Source organism: Lithobates pipiens, unplaced genomic scaffold (assembly GCF_037356315.1).
Source record: "Lithobates pipiens isolate NorthernLeopardFrog02 unplaced genomic scaffold, aLitPip1_a1.2 Scaffold_22, whole genome shotgun sequence".
Lineage (NCBI taxonomy): Eukaryota > Metazoa > Chordata > Amphibia > Anura > Ranidae > Lithobates > Lithobates pipiens.
Genome location: NW_027507784.1, coordinates 110,285,062 through 110,303,605, shown reverse-complemented (window position 1 = coordinate 110,303,605; position 18,544 = coordinate 110,285,062). Strand labels below are relative to the sequence as shown.

Here is an 18,544-nt window from a genome sequence, read left to right as displayed (position 1 = left end):
GATTCCCTGACTCTTGATCCTAATGGCCTGATTAAGAAAGAATGAGCAAGCCTTGCTGGATGTACTGTAGCTGGATGTATCTAAATGACCATTAGTGGCACTTGTATGGGGAAGAAATGCTTTATGGTGATATTGTGATTTTTTTTTTTCATCAGCCATACCTCAAGCAGAACGAGTATTTCCCACTGTTTAAGCAATAATGGAACAACAGTAAAAAGCACTGTACTACAGCTCAGAGCATTACTAATAAATGCACATACACACTTCATGAATTAAATATCATTGTTAATTAGTTTATAATTAAAGATGGGTGAATTTTTAAAGGGATTCTGTGACATGTGATGCAGGATCAAAGTGTTGTAGAACAGATTAAAACCATGTTTTACATTTTTTTAACTCACGCTACATATACTGTGTAATTAGCAGATGAAAGTTAGCCATTTTTGTATCTACTATTTAAAGTTAACCTGTGTTAGCGTATGACTTAGCCCCTGTACACACGGTCGGAGATTTTGCCAACCAAATCCGTCGGATTTTGCCCGTCGGATTTAGTCCGACGGATTGTGTCCGAAACTGTTGCATACACACGGTCGGGCCAAGTTGGCGAAAAATCCGATCTTTCAGAACGTGATGATGTAATTTAGTTATGATGGGACTACATTCAGGCTAGTAGCCAATAGCTTTGATGTAGGAATTTTATCTGAGCATGCGTGGCACTTGGTCCGATCAAAATGCTATACACATGATCGGATTACGTCCGACCGGCCCAGTTGGTCGGGAAATATTTCCAACATGTTGGAAAATTGGGTCGGACGGAGATTCAGACGGAATCAGTCCGATGCATACCACACACAGTTGGATTATCTGACGACACGGTCCGATAAGACGCATTCCGACAGATTCTCCGACCGTGTGTACAGGGGCTTAGAGCTTACACAGGGCTAGTTACTGAGATTCAACTGCGACAAGAAACTTTGGATGTACCTATACCTGCTGCAGTTTGCTCCCTCCATATGCATAGTAACAGTTTGCAACCATTGCTGTAGCTATATCATATGTCCATTTCTCTTCAGGTGAAATGGGTCTTCGTCAAAACCTTTATATAAAATATTTTGCTTCTATGGAGAATGAAAAAAAAATCTGTTTTTTTTTTTTTTTGAGCACTGGGCTTTTTTGAGAATGGTTGAGTTTATTGGTTGGGATGCTAAGAGCTGTAAGAAGCATACATAATTAGCAATTTTGTTGTTTGTTTCTTTCAGGTCCTTTCCTATCATGCCACATGTTCAAAAGCTGAAGTTGATAAATTTAAGGTAAGGTATTGTAAACCATTGTTATTTATGTTAATTGCTGTTTTTTTTTTTAAACATTAAAGTGGATCTAAGTGATGTGTGCTATAAACAAATAGCAGAACACATCAACTTTATAACTCCTAAACAAATTAAAGAAGCTCAGCATTATGTGAGAGAAATGCAGAAGTCTATGAAAGCATTCTCCATTTGACTTTCTTCTATCTCTAAGCCCTTGTACACATGGTTGGACATTCCGATAACAAAATCCGTCAGATTTTTTCCGATGAATTTTGTCCGAAACTGGTGTTGCATACACACGGTCGGACAAAGTTGTCGGAAAATCCGATCGTTCGGAACGTGATGACGTGCGTTCGTTGCGACGGGACAACGTTCAGGCTAGTAGCCCATAGCTTTGGTCTCGTAATTTGATCTGAGCATGCGTGGCACTTTGTCCGATCGGAATTCTCTATAAACGATCGGACAAAGTCCAATCGGATCATGTTGTCGGAAAATTTTATATCCAGCTCTCAAACTTTGTTGGTCGGACTTTCCGACGGAAAAAGTCAGATGGAGCCCACACACAGTCGGATTATCCGACAACACGGTCCGATCGGACATTTTCTGTCAGAATTTCCGACCGTGTGTGCAAGGGCTAATGTCCATGTACCTGAGGCCTAATACCCAACCCTGTTTCCATATTGCTTTCATGATGGTTTATATCTAAATATTAAACGTTGTGTATTGTTTTTAATAAGACAGTTGAGGGTATATATAGTGTATATTATTATTTTCTGTGATGTACAAAGCATAGAAGGAATTTGTGGGTTACAGACAATATATATATTTTTTTTAATCAGCCCAATACATTTTTTAGTGATTAACCCAATACATTGTATCTTCACACTCAACCTATTGGAGAACACCTAAAGGGGAGTTCCAGCTTCTAAACAAAAAAATAATGTAGCTGCTGACTTTTAATATAAGAACACTTACCTGTCCGGGGATCCCACGATGTTAGCCTCCCCAAAGCCAATTCTCCATTGGCTCGGGTGCAGGCGTCGGCATTGCAACTAATTGCAACAGGCTTCACGGCCGGTTTCCTACTGCGCATCTGCAAGTTGGGCTGCGCTTTCTGAATGGCCCGTCATCTTCTGATGGACACACAGGTCCAAAAAGGTGTGGGGGGGTGCAAATGTAGAGATTATGGGGTGGGTGCTTGATTGTCCTAGAGCTACTTTCATTTTAAACTGGAACTCTGCTTTAACCACTTGCCGACCAGCGCACGACGATGTACGTCGACAGAATGGCATGGGCAGGCAAATGGGCGTACATGTACGTCCCTTTAAGTTTGCCGCCCTGCCATCGGGAGCGCGCCGCCAGCGGCACGCTCCCGCGCTGGTCGGGACCCCCGTGAGTCTGGTCGCGGGACCCGTGGACTCGATCGCCGCGGACATCCCCGCGATCGTCTCACGGAGCGGCCGAATGGAGAAGTGCCGTTGTAAACATTTCTCCATTCTGCCTAGCAACTAGTGACGCTGATCTCTGCTCCATGTGATTGGAGCAGAGATCAGTGTTCACTAAATGAAAGCCCAACCCCCCCCACAGTTAGTAACACGCCCCTAGGAACACTTAACCCCTACACTGCCACCCACTGGTTAACCCCTTCACTGCCAGTGTCATTTACACAGGAATCACTGCATTTATATAGCAGTGATTACTGTATAAATGACAATGGTCCCAAAAATGTGTCAAAAATGTCCGATGGGTCCCCCACAATGTCGCAGTCACAATAAAAATCGCTGATCGCCGCCATTACTAGTAAAAAAAAAAATAATAAAAAATTATTAATAAAAATGCTATAAAACTATCCCTATTTTTTAAACGCTATAACTTTTGCGCAAACCAATCAATAATCGCTTATTGCGATTTTTTTTACCAAAAATATGTAGAAGAATACGTATCGGCCTAAACTGAGGGAAAAAATGTTTTTTTATATATTTTTGGGGGATATTTATTATAACAAAAAGTAAAAAATAATGCGTTTTTTTCAAAATTGTCGCTCTATTTTTGTTTATAGCGCAAAAAATAAAAACCGCAGGGGTGATCAAATACCACCAAAAGAAAGCTCTATTTGTGGGAAAAAAAGGACATCAATTTTGTTTGGGAGCCACGTCGCACGACCGCACAATTGTCAGTTAAAGCGACGCAGTGCCGAAAAGTGGTCTGGTCTTTGACCAGCAAATTGGTCCGGTCTGAAAGTGGTTAAGCAGAAACTGGCTTCTGTCGAAAGGTCATTTTGGATAACCAGCATTCCATCAACCCTCGCAGATAATGGCTGCAGCTCTGATCAGTGTATTCTGAAGGGATGAAGGGGGAGTCTCTGCTGTCAGAATACAAAGACACAAATTATGTTGATGGAGGGATCTGTGAGGTTTTTTTTCTTAAAAAAAAAAAAAAAACTTAATATGTATTCCTAGCTTTAACAATGGCAAGCAGAAGCAAACAATGTCCTTGAGCTTAGGAGAATGCCTACAATCACAGATAAGATAAACAAAGCTCAGGCTGGGTACAGCCTAGCTGCAAACACTAAGACTAGATTCACACATACACAGGTCGGGAACCGGTGATTAACCCCGCACGCAATGGAAAACACAGCATATCTTAATGTGCAGTAAACTGCATGATGCCGCAGCATTATGCGGTTCTGTGCAGCTACTCTGTGGATGTGTTTTTAGGAATAGAGTTGGGACATTTTCCATGCATTTCCCACAGGTACAGCAGCCCATTCAAATGAAAAGGCTGCTGTGCGCACTCAAAGCACCTGCAAAAAACAAAGAGGTGTGGACCTAGGTTAAATTTGGATAAGAACACTCCAGCTTAACCACTTTCAGACCGGACCATTTTGCTGGTAAATGACCAGAGGTCTTTTTACACTTTGGCACTGCGCTGCTTTAACTGGTAATTGCGCGGTCATGCAATGTTGTACCCAAACAAAATTTGCGTCCTTTTCTTCCCACAAATAGAGCTTTCTTTTGATGGTATTTGATTGCCTCTGCGATTTTTATTTTTTGCGATATAAACGTAAAAAGACCGCAAATTTTGAAAAAAAATGATATTTTCTACTTTTTGTTATTAGAAAAATCCAATAAACTCAATTTTAGTCATACATTTAGGCCAAAATGTATTCAGCCACATGTCTTTGGTAAAAAAAAAGTCAATAATTGTATATTTATTGGTTTGCGCAAAAGTTGTCACATCTACAAACTAAGGTACGTTTTCTGCAATTTACGCAGCTTTTAGTTTACGACTGCCTATCTCATTTCTTGAGGTGCTAAAATGGCAGGGCAGTACAAAACCCCCCCAAATGACCCCATTTTGGAAAGTAGACCCCCTAAGGAAATTGATAAGAGGCATGTTGAGCCCATTGAATATTTTATTTTTTTGCCTCAAGCGATTGAATAATGACAAAAAAAAAAATTTTTTTTTTTTTTTACACAAAGTTGTCACTAAATGATATATTGCTCACACATGCTATGGGCGTATGTGAAATAACACCCCAAAATAAATTCTGCTGCTTCTCCTGAGTACGGGGATACCACATATGTGGGACTTTTTGGGAGCCTAGCCGCGTACGGGGCCCCGAAAACCAAGCACCGCCTTCAGGCTTTCTAAGGGCGTACATTTTTGAGTTCACTTCTCACTACCTATTACAGTTTTGAAGGCCATAAAATGCCAAGATGGCACAAAACCCCCACAAATGACCCCATTTTAGAAAGTAGACACCCCAAGCTATTTGCTGAGAGGCATGTTGAGTTCATGGAATATTTTATATTTTGCCACAAGTTGCGGGAAAATTACAAACTTTTTTTTTTTTTTTTTTTTTTTCACAAAGTTGTCACTAAATGATATATTGCTCACACATGCCATGGGCATATGTGAAATGACACCCCAAAATAAATTCTGCTGCTTCTCCTGAGTACGGGGATACCACATATGTGGGACTTTTTGGGAGCCTAGCCGCGTACGGGGCCCCGAAAACCAAGCACCGCCTTCAGGCTTTCTAAGGGCGTAAATTTTTGAGTTCACTTCTCACTACCTATTACAGTTTTGAAGGCCATAAAATGCCAAGATGGCACAAAACCCCCACAAATGACCCCATTTTAGAAAGTAGACACCCCAAGCTATTTGCTGAGAGGCATGTTGAGTCCATGGAATATTTTATATTTTGCCACAAGTTGCGGGAAAATTACAAACTTTTTTTTTTTTTTTTTTTTTTCACAAAGTTGTCACTAAATGATATATTGCTCACGCATGCCATGGGCATATGTGAAATGACACCCCAAAATAAATTCTGCTGCTTCTCCTGAGTACGGGGATACCACATATGTGGGACTTTTTGGGAGCCTAGCCGCGTACGGGGCCCCGAAAACCAAGCACCGCCTTCAGGCTTTCTAAGGGCGTTACAGTTTTGAAGGCCATAAAATGCCAAGATGGCACAAACCCCCCCCAAATGACCCCATTTTGGAAAGTAGACACCCCTAAATTTAGGGGTACACTAGTGAGACTAGGTAATAAATGGCGGGTGCCCTGAAACTATAAAAAAATAACTAACCAACCAGCGTCACCTGTAACAGTTATATGGTGATCACTGGTGAAAGGGTTAACTAGGGGGCAATCAGGGGGCTTTATGCGGTAGTATATGGGGGTCCCTGGCGCTATAAAAAGCTGCGGCGAACCTAAATACCTACCTGCCTAACTAGCGTCACCTGTGACACTAATACAGCGATCAGAAAAACGATCGCTTATTAGGCTGGGTTCACACTGGAGCGATGCGGGAACGCCACGAATGCGCGGCGGGTTCCCGCATCGCATGCCTCCCGGCGGCAGTTCACACTGCCCTATGCGAACTGCTGGGAGTGTCAGTGAAATGTTACTGACACCCCCAGATCAGTTCGCATATCGCAGTGCGATCTGCAAACTCGGATCGCATGGTGTGAACACCCATGCGATCCGATTCTGCTGCGGGCCAAAAAAAGGGTCCCGTGCGAATTTGCGGCGGGTGCGGCGGGTGTGGCGGGTGCGGCGGGTGCGGCGAATGGCTGAACTCGAATCGCACAGAGATCGGATGTGATTTGCACTGCAGTGCGGTGCGAATCACATCCGTTCTCATAAACCGCTGCAATGTGAACCCAGCCTTAGTGACACTGGCGACGGGGGGTGATCACGGGGTTAAACCTTTATTGGGGGGGTTAGGGGGGTACCTTAGAACTAAAGGGGGCTAACCCTAACTGCCCTAACAGTTATTAGTCACAAATGACACCCGCCGGGTGATCAGGGGGTTAAACCTTTATTAGGTAATAAATGGCGGGTGCCCTGAAACTATAAAAAATAACTAACCAACCAGCGTCACCTGTAACAGTTATATGGTGATCACTGGTGAAAGGGTTAACTAGGGGGCAATCAGGGGGCTTTATGCGGTAGTATATGGGGGTCCCTGGCGCTATAAAAAGCTGCGGCGAACCTAAATACCTACCTGCCTAACTAGCGTCACCTGTGACACTAATACGGCGATCAGAAAAATGATCGCTTATTAGGCTGGGTTCACACTGGAGCGATGCGGAAACGCCGCAAATCCGCGGCGGGTTCCCGCATCGCATGCCTCCCGGCGGCAGTTCACACTGCCCTATGCGAACTGCTGGGAGTGTCAGTGAAATGTTACTGACACCCCCAGATCAGTTCGCATATCGCAGTGCGATCTGCAAACTCGGATCGCATGGTGTGAACACCCATGCGATCCGATTCTGCTGCGGGCCAAAAAAAGGGTCCCGTGCGAATTTGCGGTGGGTGCGGCGGGTGTGGCGGGTGCGGCGGGTGCGGCGAATGGCTGAACTCGAATCGCACAGAGATCGGATGTGATTTGCACTGCAGTGCGGTGCGAATCACATTCGTTCTCATAAACCGCTGCAATGTGAACCCAGCCTTAGTGACACTGGCGACGGGGGGTGATCACGGGGTTAAACCTTTATTGGGGGGGTTAGGGGGGTACATTAGAACTAAAGGGGGCTAACTCTAACTGCCCTAACAGTTATTACAGTCACAAATGACACCAATGCAAAAAAAAAAAAAAAAAAAAAAATGACATTGGTGTCACTGTGACTGGGGGGCAGGGGTAATTGGGGGGGTGATCGGGGGGTAAAGGGGGGGTGTGAGTGTGCCTGGCATGTTCTACTGTGTGTGTAGAGTGTTGGTGCAACTCACCGATCCGCTCTCCTCCGTGTCGGAACGAAAAATACCGACACGGAGGAGAGAATACATCACTTCCTCTCCTGTGTTTACATTACAGGAGAGGAAGTGATGTCACGGGGGATTCCTATTCGTCGGGAGCGATCGCGAGGGGGTGGCCATGAACGAATGGCCGTCCCCTCGTCCGGGATCGCTCCCGCACGAATACCGACCGCCGCAGGCACCGGGCGGGGGCCCGATCGGGCCCCCGACCCGCGGGAGGCAAGGGACGTACATGTACGCCAATATGCCTGCCCGTGCCATGCTATCGACGTACATCGTCGTGCGGCGGTCGGCAACTGGTTAATGTGGTTGTAAATGCCGAAGGTTTTTTATCTTTTTATTTTGATGCACTCTATGCATTAGGATGAAAAACCTTCTGTGTGCAGCAGCCTCCCTCAGTCCCCTAATCCTTACCTGAGCCCCATCTCGATCCAGTGATGTTCACAAGTGCCTCAGACTCTCCCTCCTGATTGGCTGAGATACAGAAGCTGCATCTTTGGCTCCTGCTGCTGTTAATCAAAGTCAGTTATCCAATGAGGAGAGAGAGGGGGCAGGGCCGAACCACAGCTCTGTATCTGAATGGACACACAGAGCTGCAGCTTGGGTGCCCCCATAGCAAGCTGCTTTCTGTGATGGCACTCAACAGGAGGGAAGGGCCAGGTGTGCCGTGAGGGACCCGAGAAGAGGAAGTTCCAGGCTACTCTATGCAAAAACAGGGTAGGTAAGTATAACATGTTTGTTATTTTATTTTTTTAATTAACTTTAGCATCATTTTAAGGCAGGGTCTGTCCTTGAAAAAAAGGGTGTCTACTTGCTCTTCGGCCTTCTCCCCCTGTGGGCTGCAGTGGCTTAGACCAATCCAGAGTACAGACAGGGGCACTTTCATAATGTACCTTAGCTTCCTATAGACATTAGAGAATGTTCACACCATCAAGCCAATATTTATGAACATCTCTATTAGCTTAGAATACTATGATAAATTATTCTACTCAAAGCAAACTTGATTTTCCTTTTATTGTTTTCACTAAGGCAGTTTGATGTCTGCTTATCTTTCTCCCCTCTCATACAACTTGCAAAATGGGCACAGTCAGTACTGTGGGGATGGAAGAATCCCACAAGCGTTCTTCTTTTGCTTTTAACCCCGTTGTAATTTTGTGGGCACCTATGGCAGTAGTTGACTCATGGAACAATAAAGCATTTATTTTTCTGAAGGTTTTATTGAATATATCCTTTGTCGTTTGTTACTGTACATTTGCTTTGTATTGAGACTTGACTAGTTCTTCAAGTGACATTTTACTATACAGCCTGAAGAAGAAAGAATCTTTCAGTGTCTGCTTAGAAAACACTTTTTCTGAGCCTTCACCATCTAACCTTGGTCAGAAAAAAGAAATTTAATTAGATATGAAGTTTGGGCCGAAGAGATTGTGTAACAGGGGAGGCTTTAGCGTGGCCTTGCCTATTTATACTGTTAGAGCTGATTAGTTTGATTTTCAGCTACTTTGCTTTTAATCTTAATGTGAATTTTATTTTAACTTATAGTTTCATAGTTGGTAAGGTTGAATAAATACACCACATTTCAACCTGTGTAGGTGTGCATGTGTGAAAAAATTCTGTCCTTTTCTAACCATTTCCCATATCCCAGTATAATGTGTCTGATAAGATGCCCATCTAAAAGTTTTTTTTAAATTATCCACACTTCCCGCTGGCACCACTGGTTTTGGAAAAGCGTTCCACATCCTAAACAACCCAACAGTAAAAAAAAAAGATAGTTTAAGGTTAAACCACTTCTCATCCAACTACATTGAGTGGCTTCATGTCTTCTTAACCTCCCTGGCGGTATGATTCAGTCTGGAATTAGGTGCTGAAAGCGTTTAAATTATTTTGCATGGAAATCTGGCATTTATTTTGTAGTCCTGTAATTCTTAGGAATAACGCTCTTAAATCTCTTCAAACCAGAGTCTAGCAGACATCCCGGGTATGATAAATTTTATAATATAATAAAGAATAATAAAAATTATTCAATAATGTAATTAAATCCTAAAACACTGAAAAAGGGACACGTTTTGGGCAGGGCATTGCACAGACCACTAGGGACAAAGGGGGTGTGTATTTTGTAATACAGCACTGTAATCTGTAAGATTACAGTGCTGTGTGTGTTTTGTGTCTTTTTACTTTTTTAAATTTGCCGCCGTTCTCCGCTCCCGTGCGCCGTAACGTCGCAGAGAACGGAGCTCGGCGGCATTCGGCACTGTGAATCGAGCGGAGGACAACTCGATCACACAGCGTGGGGGACATCGCTGGATCCAGGGGACAAGGTAAATAAGTCTCCCTGTGTCCTCCCCTGCATCCAGCGAAGCGATCCCGAGTCTGGCTCGGGGTTACCGCTTCTATCAGTAAATTCCTAACCCGAGCCAGACTCGTGATTACAGCTAGGGGGGTTAAACAACCTAATAATTTAATATTTTTTTTCTCTATGCTAGCATCACCATTAAGATATGTGTTCTTTTACGATCATGTCACCTCTTAAAGGGTAACTCTACTTTCATGGGGAAAAAAATTGAAAATAAAGAAAAATAATATAGCCTGTACAATTGCAATACAAGCCATATTGTAATTGAATTTTATTAAAAATTACCTTTCCTTTTCAATCTGCAGCTGCTGTAAGTTTCTATAAATGCATTGCAATATGGCTAGGTGGAGTTGATCTGTACACACAATATGTACTTACACTCCCCAGAAACATAATTTCCTGCTTGTGTGATTGGCTCACCGATTTTCCCAAAGTCTGCCTAAGATATAAGTCAGATTTCATGCATCCCGTGCAACAAAAATTTCATTTCCTGAAAGGCTCCATGGCAGCATACGTGTGGGTAGCCCCGCCTCCACGATTACCCAATAGGACCCAACTCCCATAAATCTTTGCTCCCGGCTACTATCAGTGTTCCTTTTTTGTCCTCCCCAGTAGGACCAGATGGTTTCTTTCCTGGAAACAAAACTTCACGACGATCGATTGGCTGATTGACTGAGAATTTTTCCTCCGATAGGCCCTGACTGTTAAGCAGGGTATGGAGTGTATTTGCAGAGTAGCGCTGAAGAAAGGATTCCCTACCTGAGTGCGCACGGTCTGTGTCCCGTTGCTATGGGTGACCATTATCTGCTTGGAGGTGCGGCGTGTGTGTCCCAGTCCTTTCGGCCAGGTGATCGTTGGTGGAGTGGTGAGCCTTTTGTCTATCCATGGCAGCAATGTATTTGTGTGTATTTTCTCCTTTTCTGTTTGTCTAGCGGTCTCCTCTATGCTGTTTGCGGACGCTTCCACGTTCCAGCAAACCTCTCTCTCCTACTTCCGGGTTACGCAGGCGTTCTGCGCATGTGCGAACCCGGTGTGAAACCGAGGCTTGGTTCTCGCGCATGCGCGCGAGCGCCTCGCGTCTGACATCGGCAATGACATCACGGGCGCCACTTTTAAAAATCTGTGGAAGCTGTCAGATCCCTGGGAATGTTTGCAGTGGTCACAGCGACTTCCCAGGGCTGACAGTTCGGCGGTTTAAGGTAAGAGCATGCCCTTTAGGCTAGGGAAATGCTTTCTCTTAAAAAAAATGCATTTTATATTTCTCTTTGGTTTGCAGTACTTTGATCTGTTGGTTTATTTGGAATATGGATGCCTTACTGCCTCCTAGTGGCCAGCCCGCTCATGTTAGGTAGGTTGCTAGCATTTGTGGTTATACAATGGAGAGAGTTTTTTTTTTGCATAGGTAGGATTGACTGTGTATCTTTTTCTCTGTTTGTTTTGTCTGTTTTGTCTTTACAGCCCTTCTGGGTCTGATCCACAGCTTAATACCTCTAGACGCAGTGGATCATCAAGATCACACCGCCATAAATCCTCCTCAAGGTCTAGCCAGCATAGGTCAAGGTCTGAACAGCGTGACAAGAATTATTCTCACCCCCCTGCTGCTCACTCCAGCAGGCATCCGGAAAAATCATGCTGGGGTGCAGGATGCCTGTTCCATCAGACAAATCCCTATGCGATCACTGCTTATCCAAAGCTGCAGATGAAAGGGATGGTGCAGACCAGCGTTTGGAGTCATTAGTAAGATGGGTTGTGAAGAAATCCTTACAGGAGAGGGATGCTCTTCAGTTGTGTGAATCCCCGTCAGAATTATTGGCTCCTCCAACCGGAGAGAACCCATTGCAGGAGACATGGGAATCCTCTCAACCAAGTCGCCTATCTGCTCCCATCTCAGACAGTGAATCTGACTGTGAGGATCCTGGTTTAGGATTTGACTATGGACTGGTGCCTTCATTGGTCAAAGCAGTGAGAGAGGCTCTGAAGTGGGAAGACCCTATTACTTCCCCACCAAAGCAGAGAAAATTCTTTAAGCAGCTCAATAAGGAGCGACAATATTTTCCTTTCCTTTCAGAGTTGGGTGACATTATCACCGAGGAATGGAGCAAGATGGATAAAAAGGGTTCCATGCAGTCAAAAATCCTGAAGTTATACCCTTTTAAGGAAGAAGATGTGAAGCACCTGGAGTCAGCTCCACTAGTGGATGCAGCGCTCATGCGTTTAGTGAGATATGTAACCCTACCCTTAGAGGATACGGTATCTTTTAAAGATCCTTTGGAAAGGCGGATCGACTCAGACCTAAAAAGGATATACCTGACTTCTGGAATGGCTTGCAAACCAGTGCTTGCAATGGCAGCGGTATCTAAGGCCATAGAATCCTGGGCTGATTCCGTAGAAAAATTCCTGAGGGGTATTTCTATTGAAACAGCCAAAGACTCCCCTATTCAAGAAATCAGGATGGCGTCTGCCTTTTTGGGGGAGGCATCTATTGATGTTATTCGCCTGATATCTCGGGATATGTTAGCAGCGGTCTCAGCACGCCGTGCGTTATGGCTCCGTCCATGGCTGGCGGATCCAGCATCCAAACAGGCCTGGTGCCGTATTCCTTTTGAGGGGACATCTTTGTTTGGTAACGAGCTGGATACTGCCATATCCTGGGCTACAGGTGGGAAGTCTGGGTTTCTTCCCCAGGACAGACACCTTCAAAATCAAAAGCGTCCATTTCCTAGAAGACAAGGCCCTGATCGTGCCAGGGAGGCGCGGAGCTATAGACCTGGTCGAGAATTCTCAAGGTCATGGAGATCCAGGCAGTCTTCTTTCAAAAATACCTCAAAAGGGGGTTCATCTGGCAAGCAGGATTCCGCGAAATCCTTTTGAAATTGGGCCCGCTCAAACTTGTCAGGTGGGGGCTCGTCTTCTCCACTTCAGGCATGTTTGGGCGGCCTCAATTCGGGATTTTTGGACAGTAAAAACAGTTTCCTCAGGTCACAAGTGGGGTTTTATCAGCAAACCAAGGCTAAGATTTATTCCCACAAATCTTCCAGAATCAGAAGAGAAGAAACAAGTCCTATTGACCTACGTGAACTCTTTACTGGATCAAGGCGCAGCCGTTCCCGTTCCAGAAGAAGAACGTGGAGAGGGCATGTATTCCCCTCTGTTTTTGGTTCAAAAGAAAAACGGCACATGGAGGCCGGTAATAGATTTGACCCATCTCAATTCCTTTATTCACAAAGAGAAGTTCAAGATGGAATCTCTGCTTACCATCCAGCAGTCAGTGCATCTGGGGGACTGGATGATATCAGTCGTTTTGAAGGATGCTTACTTCCATGTCCCCGTGGCAAAGGAGTTTCAACAGTACCTCCGCTTTGCGGTAGGAAATCAACATCTTCAATTTACATGTCTTCCCTTTGGGTTAGCAACGTCCCCACGGGTCTTCTCCAAAGTTCTTTTGGCAGTTGTGGCCTTTCTCAGAGTCAAAGGTGTTCGTCTCCACCACTATCTCGACGACCTACTTCTGCTATCCCAGAACAGAGAGCAGCTCTTGGAGCACAAAGACCTAGTCATCTCCACTCTGCAGGCGTTCGGGTGGCTTCTGAACCTAGAAAAGAGTCACCTAGATCCAACTCAGTCTCTCATTTTTCTAGGGGCACAGTTCAACACAGTGGAAGGTACTATCGCCCTTCCAGAAGAGAAGGTGGGAGTCATACGAGACAGGATTCATGCAGCCCTTATGTCATCCCATCTCTCGGCTCTCCAATGTCTGAAGGTGATTGGCACAATGTCAGCCACCATTCCCATGGTAAAGTGGGCCCAATGGCACACTCGTCCCTTTCAGAAAGGGTTTCTACAACAGTGGGACTTATCCAGTCAGACACAGCGCATATTCCTCACTCCAGCGATGAGGACGTCTCTTCTGTGGTGGCTACAGGGGAAGAACCTGCGCAACCACCATTCGATCATTCCCATCTCATGGGTCACGGTAACTTCAGATGCCAGCAACTGAGAATGGGGTGCTCACTGCCTTTCGGATGTCGCTAAGGGCAGGTGGACATTTCCATCACAAAGAGTCGTCCCCAATGTTCTGGAGTTGAGGGCGGCCTTCCAGGCGCTTTGGTCATTCCACCATCTGATAGCGAATGCCTCGGTCATGTTAAGGTTGGACAACACAACCGCGGTGGCTTACGTAAAGAAGCAAGGGGGAACTCGCAGCTGGTCTCTGTTACAGGAGGTGGAGCCGATAATGAATTGGGCTCAGAAGAATTTGTCCAACCTTTCTGCGGTCTACATCCCAGGGGTGCAGAATGTTCAGGCGGACTTCCTATCGCGTGTCGAGTTGGACGACAACGAATGGTCCCTACACAGGGAAGTATTCGATTGGCTCCTGACCTTAGGATTGCCCCTGGAAGTCGACTTGTTCGCTTCCCCGTGCAATCGAAAGCTTCCAAAATATTACTCAAGGTTCAGGGATCCTCAGGCATATGGGATAGATGCCCTCACAGAACATTGTAAGTTTCAGACAGCTTATGCCTTCCCTCCAGTTCCGGTGATCCTGCAATTCCTTCGGAGACTCAGGACAGAGAAGGTGGAGAGTCTCGCAGTGATTCCATTCTGGCCCAACAGGCCTTGGTTCCCTCTACTGCTGCTCCTCAGTTATCAAGAGCCAGTTCCCCTGCCTCTCAGGCCGGATTTGCTATCTCAAGGCACAAGGTTACATCCATGCCCATCATGTTTGCAACTCAAGGTATGGTTTTTGAAAGGGAAAGGCTAGAAGCTCTTGGTTGTCCGGAAGAAGCTATTCCAACCCTTCTCAATTCCAGACGAGGGAGTACTAACAGGGTATATGAGCGCATATGGTCCAAGTTTTCAGCCCATATGTCCTCCAGAGAAAATTGTTGCAGTTCTCCAACAGTACAAGACATATTAAGCTTTCTCCAAACAGGCCTTGATTTACCTTTAGCTATCAGTTCATTGAGAGTCCAAGTGTCGGCTATTTCAGCCTTTACGGGTGTTTCCTGGGCAAACCATGCACTGGTACGACAATTCTTCAAGGGAGCGATCAGGCTCAGACCTCAAAGAAAACCAAGTTTTCCTAAATGGGACCTCCCTTTAGTGCTGGATTTTCTTTCGAGCCTTGGAAAGGATTCTACAGAACCTCTGTCCATAAGGGATCTCACTCTCAAGACCATCTTCTTGGTAGCTATAACCTCTGCCAAGAGAGTTTCTGAGATTAGGAATCTAGGTTCGGAGGAACCTTTTCTGACTTTTTTTCCAGACAGGGCAGTATTGATTCCCATGTTGGGATCGAATCCTAAAGTAACCTCGGTCTTCCATGAGAATCAGGAAATTGTGCTTCCCACTTTCAAAAACTCAGAGAGTCAGGATGTTCATCCTCTGGACGTAGGACACGCGCTAAAGCAATATTTGGAAGTCACAGCTCCTTTTAGGCAAACAAAATTTCTTTTTGTTCTCCCTCATGGCAAGAATAAAGGATTGCGAGCTTCGGCTAGATCTATCTTTACCTGGATCGTTCAGATCATTCAGAGGGCATACAGAGCAAAGGGCTTGGCTCCTCCTGAGGCATTAACGGCCCATTCAACACGGAGTATTTCAACATCGTGGGCAGCTTCTCGTCATGTTGCGCCTGAAGTTATTTGCAGAGCGGCCTCTTGGTCTTCTATTAATACCTTTGTTTCTCATTACTGTGTAGAGCCAGCGGCTCTGTCTTCTGTTAATTTTGGTTTGCAAGTTTTGTCGGTTGACAATGCTAAATAAACTTTTGTTCTTTGCTCGACATTTTGCCCACCCGGGTGTGTTTGGCGAGTTATTTCCCACAGGTATGCTGCCATGGAGCCTTTCAGGAAAACTGAAAATTTATATCAAATACTCACTGTAATTTTCCTTTCCTGATAGGCTCCATGGCAGCAGGAGTTCCCTGCCAAATGTCTGGAGTAGGCTAGTTACGGAACACTGATAGTAGCCGGGAGCAAAGATTTATGGGAGTTGGGTCCTATTGGGTAATCGTGGAGGCGGGGCTACCCACACGTCACACGTATGCTGCCATGGAGCCTATCAGGAAAGGAAAATTACGGTAAGTATTTGATATAAATTTTCAGTTTTTTGGTGAGATATTTACAATAGGAACATGTCTAAAGGGATGCAGGCCCAGCAGCTTTCCTCATTAGTGCTCTGCAGCTGCCACAGCTGACTGATAATTATGAAACCACTCCCGTTATACCCACTTAGCCCAGAGGCACAGACAAACATGGATTTCTTCATAATAACAAAAGGTAGGAATCTGCAACAAAGGTTGTTATAATCCTTGCAATGTACATAGATCACCCAGGGGGAATGCTTTTTTCTTGACAAAAGTGGAGTTACACTTTAACTTTCTCTTCTCCAGTGAAAATACGTTTAATGATTGCAGACGTTCCTCATAACTGAGATCCTCCAGCCCCCATATTAGCTTTGTTCTGGACTCTCTCCAGTTCCAGCACATCCTTCCTGAGGACTGGTGACCGGAACTGGGCAGCATACTCAAAATGCAGCCGAACCAAAGTTTTGTAGAGTGGTAGAATTAAGAATTACCCATTTATTAAGTAAATACCCATTTTAATGCAACAATCCACTGGTCTTGCTTGTTGCAGCTAGGCATTGCATGTTATTGCTGAGTCTGTCATCTACTACGACCCCCGGGTCCTTTTCCTTCCTCAATTTCCCCAGAGGTTCTCCCTCTAGTGTGTAATTTACATGGGATCGCAAACACCACACCAAAATGTATTTATCATGTTTATTATTACATATATATTTTTTTTGGATAAATTGTTTTTGGCCGTGGCATTTTTTCCATTTCTTTTATTTAAAAACACAATTTAAATAAATTAATTCACCAATATTAACATTCTTATACACATTTAAACCCAGCTCAGCCGCTCAGACTCAAGCTGAGATAAACTTTGTATTTAATTTTTTTTTTAACTGTCCCTTTAAACCATATTCTAAGCTGTAACAAATGAATCAGTTTTTTTTTTAAAAGAGGGAGGGTAATGGGAGGGGAAATCTGCTGTATGGTCCTTCCTCTGATGACTGGCCCCGGACCTATTGAGGGGGTCCTTTATATATTGACCCCCAAACATTCTGGAACCTTCCATGAGGTCATCTGACCCATTTTAACTTATCATGAAATGGGGGGCCTATACCAGAATTTTCCAGTTCTAACTGCCCTAACTAACCTCTGATAGAGTTGCTTTTAAAATCAGCGAGGGGGGCCTTGAAACTGCGCCTGTCACGATCCCATAAGAAAAGGCGAGCCTTGAAACAGGGTTAACTTTTCCTTGTATGGGATCGCAAACAGGATGACCTGAACATAATAACAAAAATACCACACCAAAATGTATTTATCATTTTCTATTATTATATATTTTTTTGTTTGGATAATTTTTTTTTGGCGGTGGCTTTTTTCCATTGCTTTTATTTAAAAACACAATGTAAATAAATTAATTCACCAATATTAATATTCTTATACATATTTAAACCCAGCTCGGCCACTCAGACTCAAGCTGAAATAAACTTTGTATTTAAAATATATATTTTTTAAACTCTCCCAAACGACAGCTGGGAGCCTAAGCCTCTCCACCTGTCACTTCCCCCCGCAAGCCAGCAGCCAACTCAATACAATTCTGAAAGTCCAAATTCAGGATGTCCAGGCCAATTTCTGACAAATGAACCATGTCGTTCTGATATAGACCTGGAAGGCCACCTTCCAAGTCAAAATGTCTGAACAAAAACTCATAGGTAGGCTGAATGAATTTCTCAATAGCTCTATTGATCCTTTTTCCAAAAATTCTAAAAAGGTTTAAGTACAATAGACTCAAGACAACGTAAATGTGGAATGATTTCAGAAAACACTATCACTAAATTAGGGCAAGACAATTTATTATAATGAATATCTTAAAAGCTAACATTTTTTGTTGACCCACATCATTCCCACCCAAATGCACAAATATGTCAGGAGCAGGCCAAAATTAAAGAATAATCTTTAAACCAAAAATTGGACTTTAATTTTAAAAATTAAACCCAAATTGGAGGTGTAGGAATGAGAAGCCACTCTCTTGTGTGCCCAGTACACAAACGAGTGTCCTAACAACCAGACCTCGGGTGACCTATAATAATTAAAAAAACATAATTAGGCCATACATAAAGCTTGTATGAATCAGACTTCCATCTGCCCACAGCTTTTATACCCTTATTATCGAAACCAATCCTAGCAGCTTCTGTTGCTGCCCCGATTATAAAAGAATGTGACGATATTTGGATGTTACCTAAATTTAAATTCCTGCAACATTTGGTCAGAACACTATTAAATTGGAATTTTGTTAACGGTGACCTGTCTTCATGAATAAAAATAATTTTTTCCCCCGTTAAATATATATACATAAGCATAACCAAGCAGATTGGAGAACCTGGGCAAGATGATAATTGAAGCCAAAAACCTTTGCCCAATTGATCTGTTTTAATATAGCAAAACTTATTTTCCAAGTTCACATGCTGTTTATACAAACCAGAAAGATTCCTTTTACTACTCGAGACTACTTCAGAAATGCGTAATGCTGCAAAAAAAGGCTAGAGT

At 44.0% G+C, this 18,544-nt stretch overlaps 1 protein-coding gene across 1 annotated transcript in view; it reads left to right on the top strand.

The window, feature by feature from the left end:
- The window catches only part of PDE11A (phosphodiesterase 11A), an 899,055-nt gene that overhangs the window by 541,497 nt on the left and 339,014 nt on the right, over positions 1-18,544 (top strand). The window contains exon 10 of the mRNA XM_077448090.1: positions 1,260-1,310. Coding sequence (XP_077304216.1) covers positions 1,260-1,310 — 51 coding nt within the window. The remainder of the gene's footprint in view (positions 1-1,259; positions 1,311-18,544) is intronic.